The sequence below is a fragment of the Vulpes vulpes genome, chromosome X (assembly GCF_048418805.1).
Source record: "Vulpes vulpes isolate BD-2025 chromosome X, VulVul3, whole genome shotgun sequence".
NCBI lineage: Eukaryota > Metazoa > Chordata > Mammalia > Carnivora > Canidae > Vulpes > Vulpes vulpes.
The window spans coordinates 25,275,791-25,285,118 of record NC_132796.1 but is presented as its reverse complement, the minus strand read 5'-3'; the positions used below and the strand labels follow the sequence as shown (position 1 = coordinate 25,285,118).

At 43.3% G+C, this 9,328-nt stretch overlaps 1 protein-coding gene across 1 annotated transcript; it reads right to left on the bottom strand.

The window, feature by feature from the left end:
* Positions 1 to 7,358: 7,358 nt before the first annotated feature.
* On the bottom strand, positions 7,359 to 8,429 carry LOC112919026 (melanoma-associated antigen B3-like). Its single transcript, XM_025997387.1, has one exon. It carries the CDS (start codon positions 8,427 to 8,429, stop codon positions 7,359 to 7,361), a length of 1,071 nt encoding a protein of 356 aa, XP_025853172.1.
* Between the last annotated feature and the right edge of the window lie 899 nt (positions 8,430 to 9,328).

Here is a 9,328-nt window from a genome sequence, read left to right as displayed (position 1 = left end):
TATGCGAAGTGAAATAAAGCAGACACAGAAGGAAAAATACTACATGATACCACTTAGATGAAGAATCTAAAATAATCAGATTCACAGAAGCAGAGAGTGGTGGTTGCCAGGGGCTGGGAGGAGAGGTCTTAAAGGTTACAAAGTTTCAGTTATACAAGTTAAATAAATCCTGGAGATCTACTGGACAATATAGAGACCACAGTTAACAATACTGTGTTGTACACTTAAAATTTTGCTAAGAGGATAGATCTGTTAGAGATCTACAAGAACACAATGTTCATCTCATTGTACATCTGCATCAGAGCTTGTAACACATAAATAAATAAGGTGGAAGGAAACTTTTGGAGGTGATGGATATTTTCATAACATAAATTATTGTGACAGTTCATGGGTACATACTTATCTACAAGCTCATCAATTGTGCACATCAAATATGTACAGCTTTTTGTCTGTCAATCATACCTTAATACAGTGGTTTTTTTTTTTTTTTAAATCCAACTAGAGGCACCTGGATGGCTCAGTGGTTGAGCATCTACCTTTGGCTCAGGTTGTGATCCTGGTGTCCTGGGATCGTGTTCCACATCAGGCTCCCCACAGGGAGCCTGCTTCTCCCTCTGCCTAGGTTTCTGTTGCTCTCTGTCTCTTAGGAACTAATAAATTTAAAAAAATTAAAAATTAAAAATCCAACTAAACATACTATACCATCTAGCTAGCATGCTCCTTGGTATTTAACCAAGTGAGTTGAAAACTTATATCCTCAAAAAAGCCTTCACATGGATGTTTACACAGCTTTATTCATAGTTGCCAAAACTAGAAAGCAACCGAGATGTCCTTCAGCAGGTAAATGGATAAATAAACCATGACATCCCAACGATGGAATAAAGGCTTATCTTGTTTTATTGTGCTTTGCTTTACTGCACTTTGCACATATTGCATTTATTATAAATTGAAGGTTTGTGGCAACCCTGCACCAAGACAGTCTCTTGGTGCCATTTTTCCAAAAGCATGTGCTCACCTTGTGTCTCTATGTTGCATTTTGGTAATTCTCACAATATTTCAAACTTTTGTATTATTATTATATTTGTTATGGTGATCTGTGACCAGTGATCTGGTAGTGATGCTACTATTGTAATTGCTTTAGGGCACCACACATTGCACCTACCGAAGATGGTGAACTTAGTTGATAAATGCTGTATGTGGTCTGACTGCTCCACTGACTGGCTGTCCCCCCATCTCTCTCTCTCTCCTCAGGACTCCCTATTCCATGAGGCACGAAAATGTGGAAATTGGTCCAATTAATAACCCTGCAATGGCCTTTAAGTGTTCAAGTGATAGGAAGAGTCGCATGTCTCTCACTTTAAACCAAAAGCTAGAGATGACTGAGCTTAGTAAGAAAGGCACGTTCAAAACTGAGAAAGTCAAAAGCTAGGCCTTTTGCACCAAACAGTTATCCAGGTTGTGAATGCAAAGAAAAGTTCTTGAAGGAAATTCAAAGTGCTCCTCCAGTGAACATACTAATGATAGGAAAGCGTAACAGCCTTCTTGCTGATATGGAGAAAGTATTAGTGGTCTGGACAGAAGATGAAACCAGCTATGACATTCCCTTATGCCAAAGCCTACTCCAGAGCCAGGCCCTAACTCTCAATTCTATAAAAGCTGAGAGAGGTGACAAAACTGTGTAAGAGAAGATTGAAGCCAACAGAGGCTTCGTGAGATTTAAGGAAAAGGTTGTTTCCAGAACAACATACAAGGTGAAGCAGCAAGTGCTGGTGGAGAAGCTGCAGTAAGTTATTGGGAAGATCTAGCTAGAATCATTAGCGAAGGTTGGCTGCACTAAATAGCAGATTTTCAGTGTAAATAAAACAGCTTTTACTGGAAGAAGATGCCATCCAGGGCTTTCATAGCTAGATGGGACAAGTCAGTGTCTGGCTTCAGAGCTTCGAAGGACAGGCTGACTCTCCTATTAGGGGCTAATGCAGCTGATGACTTGAAGTTGAAGCCAATGCACATTTCTCATCCCCAAAATCCTAGGGCCCTTAAGATTATGCTAAATCTACTTTGTCTGTGCTCTATAGAAGCAACAGCAAAGCTTGTGTGATAGGACATCTGTTTACAACATGGTTTTCTGAATATTTTAAGCCCACTCTTGAGACCTTCTCAGAAGAAAAGATTCCTCTCAAAGTATGACGGCTTATTGACAATGCGCCTGGTCACCCAAGAGCTCTGATGCAGATGTACAATGAGATGAACATTGCTTTCATGCCTGCTAACACAACATCCACTCTCCGGCCCATAAATCAAGGAGTAATTTCGACTTTCAATTCTTATTGCTTGAGAAATATATTTTGTAAAGCTATAGCTACTATAGATAGTGATTTCTTCCATAGGTTTGGGCAAAGCCTTCTTGAAAGGATTCACCATTATAAATGCCACAAAGAACATTCATGATTCATGAGAAGAGATTAAAATATCAGCAGGAATACAAGCTTGAAAAAAGTTGATGCCAGACCCCCCTTGGTGACTTTGAGGGACTCAAACCTTCAGGGGAGGAAGTAACGGCAGATGTGGTAGAAAGAGCAACAGAACTGGAATTAAGAGTGGAGCCTGAAGATGGGATTGCATCACTGCAATCTCATGATAAAACTTTAATGGATCAGGAGTTGCTTCTAATGGATAAACATACATACATACATACATACATACATACATACATACATGTAGTTTCTTGAGATAAAAACCACTCTTGGTGAAAACACTTTAAAGATAGTTGAAATGACAACCAATGATTTAGAATATTACATGAACCTAGTTGATTAAGCAGCAGCAGAATTTGAGAGGATTGACTCCAACTCAAAAGAAGTTCTGCTGTGGGTATAAACTACCAAACAGCATCACATGCCACAGAGAAATCATTTGTGAGAGGAAGAGCCCATCAATGCAGCACACTTCTGTGTTGCATTGCATCATTTTAAAGAACTGCCCGCCACCCCAACCTTCAGCAACACCACCCTGATCAGTAGGCAGCCATCAACATCGAGGTAAGACCCTCCACCAACAAAGAGATTATATGATTCACCGAAAGCTCAGATGGCTAGGACTTTTTAGCAATAAAGTATTTTTTAAATTAAAGTATGTATGGGACACCTGGGTGGTTAAATCAGATGTGTCCAACTCTTGATCTTGGATCAGGTTGTGATCTCAGTGTTGTGAGATCAAACCCTACATCTAGCTCTGCACTGGGCATGGAGCCTGCTTAAGATTCTCTCTCTCCCTCTGCCCCTCTCCTCTCTCCTCCTCCCTTAAAAAATTAAGGTATGTACATTGTTTTTTAGGCATAATACTATAGCACACTTAACAGATTATAGTAGAGTAGAAACATAACTTTTATATGTACTGGGAAACCAAAAAAATTCCTTTGACTCACTTTATTGTGATATTCACTTTATTGCTGTGAGCTGGAACCAAACCCGCAGTATGTCTGAGTTATGCCTGTATTCTGTATTATTTAGTGCTAAAAAGAAATGAGCTAATCAAGCCATGGAAAGGCATAGAGGAACCTTAGATGTGTATTACTAAGTGAAATAAGCCAATCTGAAAAGGCCTATTTCGGCGTGAGTCCAACTACCTGACATTCTGGAAAAGACAAAACTACAGAAAAAGTAAAAAGATCAGTGGTTTCCAGGGGTTGGGGCAGCAGGGAGGAATGAAGGGACAGAACACAGAGGATTTTAGAGCAGTGACATTACTCTATATACTGTAACGATGGATAGAAATCATCATACGTTTGTCACACCCCACAGAATGTGCAATACCAAGAATAAAGTCTAATGTAACTATGAGCATTGTTGAGCTACTGACGTGTGGATAGAAATTCATAGATTGTAGCACATGTACAGCTCTGCTGCAGGATGTTGAAAGTGGGAGAGGCTGTATGTATCAGGGAAGAGGGTGTATGGGAACTCTGTGATTTCTGCTCACTTTTCCTGTGAACCTAAGCTTGCTCTAAAAAATGAAGTCAGTTTAAAAAAAAGTGATGCTGGAGGCCCTAGCCTCATATCCTACCCTGGGGTTTTAAGTCTTGAATGCCAGGGCAGGACCAGACTGTTTTTCCATCTATTCAGGGGTGGGTCATCCTCTTGGTTCTCACTCAGTTTCCTTTATTTGACTCCTGGCAGGGCTTGAGGTTCCTCTCTTTCTTAATCTGAGGACATTTCCCCCAGAAAAAGGCTTATACCTCCCTGAGACCTAATAGAAAGAGATGAGGGTGGCCTTATTTGGCCACACCTGCCGTGGTTTCCCACAAGTGACAGCTGTGGCAGGCAGATTGAGGCCCTGTGATGGTGATCCCACTCAGGATTCTAACTCAGCACCCTAAATCTGACTTATGTGAAGCCCCAAGTCTCCTCTCTCTGCTGACCTGGGACCTCCCCACTTTCTGTTACCCCTGAGAAGATATGAAGCCACATATGACTGACATTTATGGCTGGATCTCTCATGACAGTTTGAAGGGTTTTGTGAGTTTCCACTGATGTGGGTTTGGTGGTCCCTGAACTCTTCAGAGTTCACCTTCCTCTTGGCACACCTTGGAAATTCTACTCTATTGACCTGATTCAATCAACCTCAGACCAAGAATCTTTACCTTTTTGACCTGTTAAGTGGAAATCAGATACAGCCACATCCTTCCCAGGCTGTTTGGGGGACTCTGGGGGCTGACAGCAGGGTCACACTGTTCTAGGTGGCTGCTTTCTGCTTTCTTCACTCCTTATTCAGAGTCCTCACCTTCATATGTATCAGAGACTGGGGGTCCTCTCTCTATTGACCTGAGGCCAGCCTCCTATGGCAGGATTCGCCTGTTCCCAAAAACCCTGAAGAATAAGTAAGGGGATACTCAGACCTATAACTTTGCCTGGCATGTTGCTCTCCACAGTCCTACTATAAAGGGATCTTCATCATGGCTCCTGTTTCTTGATTGAAGGCCTGCCAAGAAAGGCTATATCCCTGCAAACTCTTGACCATTTTCCCTATTGCAAACCCTTGAGAAACTAGTCCCTGTCCCAGGAGTGATGTGAGATATGGAAGCTGCAACACAAGGCAGAGACCCCAGAACAGATATGCTGCCAAAGGAAAAAAAAATGCTTTAACCTATTTCTTCTCTTCAGTAACCAGACTTAGCTTTTAATGTAACTTCTGTTTGAATAGATGTAACTTTATGTAAGGAGCTAGCCAAGATGATTTTGTAAGCCCCTGATCTTTCGAGGTTGACTTTGGATATATAGATGATCCTTTTGTCGCTGGTTATTATCCCTTTCTCTCGTTTATTCACACTTCTCAATTATTTTGAAATGGTAATTGCTCTGGTTATATATTCCAATCCAGTGTTTTGGGCACAGAGTCCTTTTTAGTACCTGAGATAATTTTTGTAGTAGTGAGAACAAAGGGCAATCAAGGAACATGAATTTGGCCTCATGCTGAGAGGAGTAGAAAAGTGTAGAATTCAGACTAATTCAAGCCAGGAGTCTGGTTCCAAACGTGTCACTTAGCAGCCATGGGCACAGTACCAAACTCTGGAGGCTGTCTTTTCATCTGTGAAATGGGTTTGATAAGCTCTCTCTTGGGGACAAATAGAATGCCCATAACGCATATAAAAATACATGGCACATTGCCTGGCCTGTAGTGAGCTTTAAAGGAGCCAGTTCTTACTTTGATTAATTTGTCCCCCGGAGTTTCAACTCACTACAGTGAGATTTAATTTTTAATGCAGGGGATGTCAGAAACTCTGCAGTGCTCTAGAACAACAACCAAAAATTCTATTAGACACAATGGTGTTTAGCAAGGAACACTAAGTAATATTTCCCCATTAAAGTATGTCATCCAATGTTGGCATAAGGTAGACTTTATTTTTCCCCCCTCATGTTTATCTAATATTTTATTCTTTTATCTGTATATTTTTTATTGGAGTTCAATTTGCGAACATATAGAATAACACCCAGTGCTCATCCTTAGTAGATGCAACACAAAGCTCCGAAAATATATTTCAAGGCCTCAAAACTTACCTTTCTCCCAGCTGCCCTTCTTTCTAAACCACTTTGACATTCATTCATTCAACCACCAACAAAAATTTAGACTTTCCCTGGAGTTTGCCAAATGACATACAAGATAACCTAATTTGGATGATGTTTTAGTGGGCTCTGGCTCCCTCAACCCAGGGCCAAGGGTGCCAGTCCAGAAGGTTCTGGGCATCCACTCCAAGGGAGTACACACTTACTTCTCAGAGACCCTTTGGAGATGATGTAAACAAAACATCTAATTTGCACACTGTGTTCACCTACACCGAGACAAGAGCACAGGACACATTCCATCCCTGTCCCAGGTGATCTCTCTGTCTGGTTTTCCCACAATTCCAAAGTAACTTTAAGGGCAGTTTCTGGACTTAGTCTTTCAACTCTGAAGCTCACCATGTGAGGGGCTGGCTCTTGCTCCCTCTGATCACAGCCTCATGGAGCACCCCACCCCCCACGCCCCCAACTCCCCCACCCCACCCCACGCAGACAGCTTAGAATTACCTCCCACCTAAGGACCTGCAGTCTCCGAGTGCCCAACACTGCCTTGCTTCAGGGGACTAACACTTAACTGCTCCCATCTGGAACCACTTCTCTCCTGTGTTACCCCGTCTTTTCATGTATCCTTTCGGTCTCAGAGTGTCTGTCACCATTCTTCCTTGTGCGATAGATGTTTCTTGATGCTATAATTTTATGGTCAATGTCTCAGTCCTTTCCTCAGCTCTGCTAGTGCTAGCATGAAGCCTTATAAGAGCAGATGCTTAGTCAATGTTTGGGGAACAAATGGCCCTGTGATCATGGGGTCTAATTCATGAAGGTTTAATTCTACATTCTTCAGTTAGTCAAGCACATACTGTTGTTTAGAATTTTATAAAACATGGAGTAAAAGAGATTAGGAAGCCAAATACTGACCATCTTATTCTTCCCCCTCTCTATCTTGATTTCATGTGTTTTACTGCCTAAGTTTTTCACATTTTTAAGGGAAATGCATACTCCAATGTGATGTTATGTTATACCACATTACTAAATAAGATAGAATTTTTCCCAATTTGTTTTATAAAACAGCAACACTCTTACTCTAAAATCTGATAAACAATAAGTGAGACCAATGTAATTCATAAATTTAGACTATAGTGCTAGATAAGCCTTTATTTCAAAGTAACATTTGAAAAACAGCAAAAAATAAAGATGCTGACAAATCTCCAAATTACCCATACAGAATAAGAGCACAAAGGTTTTATACACTGTGTTCCCAAAGTCACAGCTAGCCCTCACTAATCAGGACACTGACTGCTCTCTTCAGCCACAAGATGAAGACTCTGCCTCAACTTCATCAGATGTCAGAGGAGTTGCTGGAGAGTCCCTGGAAGATTCACTGGCTGTGGCATCCTTCTCAGCCCTGAGGGTAACCGCGGCCTTAACCCGCTCTTCCTCATCTCGCAGAGCCTCTTCATACCAAGAGTGGAAGGCACTGGGGACAGTATGATTAATCTTGGCCCAAAACTCTAGCACTTTCATCTTGCTGGTCTCGGCATGGGCTCTGGGGCCCCACAGGAACTCATAGCGTGCAGGATTACTGTTGGGCACTTGGCGGTACTCCAGGTACTTCAGCTTCACCAAATCTTCAGTGATGAGCTTTTTGGGCTCCCCAAAGATGAAGTGCCTCTTTCCTGCATAGATTCTCATCTTATTCAGGAACTCCCAGATCTTCTCCTCAGTGGCACAGTTGCCCTTCATGAAGATCACGCCCAAGAGGTTCATCAGGAGCCCAGTCTTGGGAAATCCTCTGCCACCACTCACAGTCCCATTGTTGGGGAGATCCATTTTGCTGACAAGGATATAGGAATCCTTGGTAGAAGTGCCTTCCTTTAAGTCAACTCCAAAAACCACTTCCAGGTTGAAAGAGGCTCTTCTGAGGATCTCAAGGAAGCGATTTTTGTACTTTTTATTGACAATCTTCAGCATATTAGCTTTCGTAATGAGCTTTTTCCTTCTGTACATGTACATCAGGAACTGCACCAAAGTACCTGTTGTTTTGGTCAGGGGGTCTCCTGGAGACTGCATAATGGGGAGTGGAGCCTGGGAGGAACTTTGCTTCTTCTCAGTTTTGCAGTTGACTCCTTTGTATGGTCTTGTGTAAGAAACCCCTGCAGACTTGGTGGATAGGGCTCTCTGAGACCTCTTGAGAGTGCTACATGATCTAGAAGTGGGCTTTCTGCAAGTAGGAACTCCAAAAGGAGGAGGGGCCAAGGAGGGGAATGCTTCCTCCTTGGCTGCAGTGGCTAGAGCACCCTTTCGATGCTGGGGCCCACCTCGGGGTTGGTGGCATTTCTCACAGGTGCGGAACTTACTCTTCTGTTCCCGAGGCATGATGGCTATGGTCAGGGACAGCAGATATGAGTGTGGGTAGGACAGCAGGTGATCTGGGCATGAGAGAAGAGAGGAGGAGAGGGAGCACCTGTTCAGCAGGCAGAGATCACCTTGGCTTTGACCAAGGCCGCCTCTGCAGGTTTCTGTGAGGGTACTGCTCCAGGAGACCACAGGACTCCCGTTATGATCAGCCTGTACTCTGAGAATCCTGTGGAAATAATTAAAGTGAGCCTCAGACTGCAGCCTGCCAGCCCTGCTTGGTGCTTACTGGGGTTGAGAGCAGTGGTGGGCAGGTCTAGTCCTTGTGGAATCCTCTTTACCCTGGAGTATGAGGATCTTTTTAATTCACATTCAGGACCAGCACATCAACTTCTGGCAGGGCCCAGGGGCTCCCTCCTCTGTGCTGCTCTAAATTTACATCTCAAACTCAGGTCCTCCTCTTCTTGGGACCCCTAAAGAGAAACTAAAGGGGCACCTTGGCCCACTACTACTGCCTTGGCCTACTACTGCCACCCACTGCTGACAGTACTGTGGAACTCTCTGTTCTGGGGTTACTAGGGTCCTCAGTCTTTATTCACTGTCCTCACCTTGGCTCTAGGCAGGGCCTGAGACAACTTCCTCTGCTGATCTGATGTCTCTTCCCTGAAACAAAGGCTCTCACCAACCTGATGCCTAAAGTAGGCATCAAAAATAAAGCAGGGTTCACATACCCCTACTTCCATGTCTGGGCTACCTAGTGCTGTAAACAAGGGGGGGTTCTCTCTTGGCTCTTCTTTGGGGTAAGTACCATCACTCTTCACTCAGGGTCCTCACTCTGACTCCTTGAAGCCCTGGGTCTCCTCCCTCTGCAGAACTGAGGCCGCTCAATTAGTCCAACAGCCTTACCTCTCTGGGACTTG

Excerpts from the sequence above, each read along its gene's own strand:
- LOC112919026 (XM_025997387.1), bottom strand. The coding sequence starts at position 8,429 with ATGCCTCGGGAACAGAAGAGTAAGTTCCGCACCTGTGAGAAATGCCAC.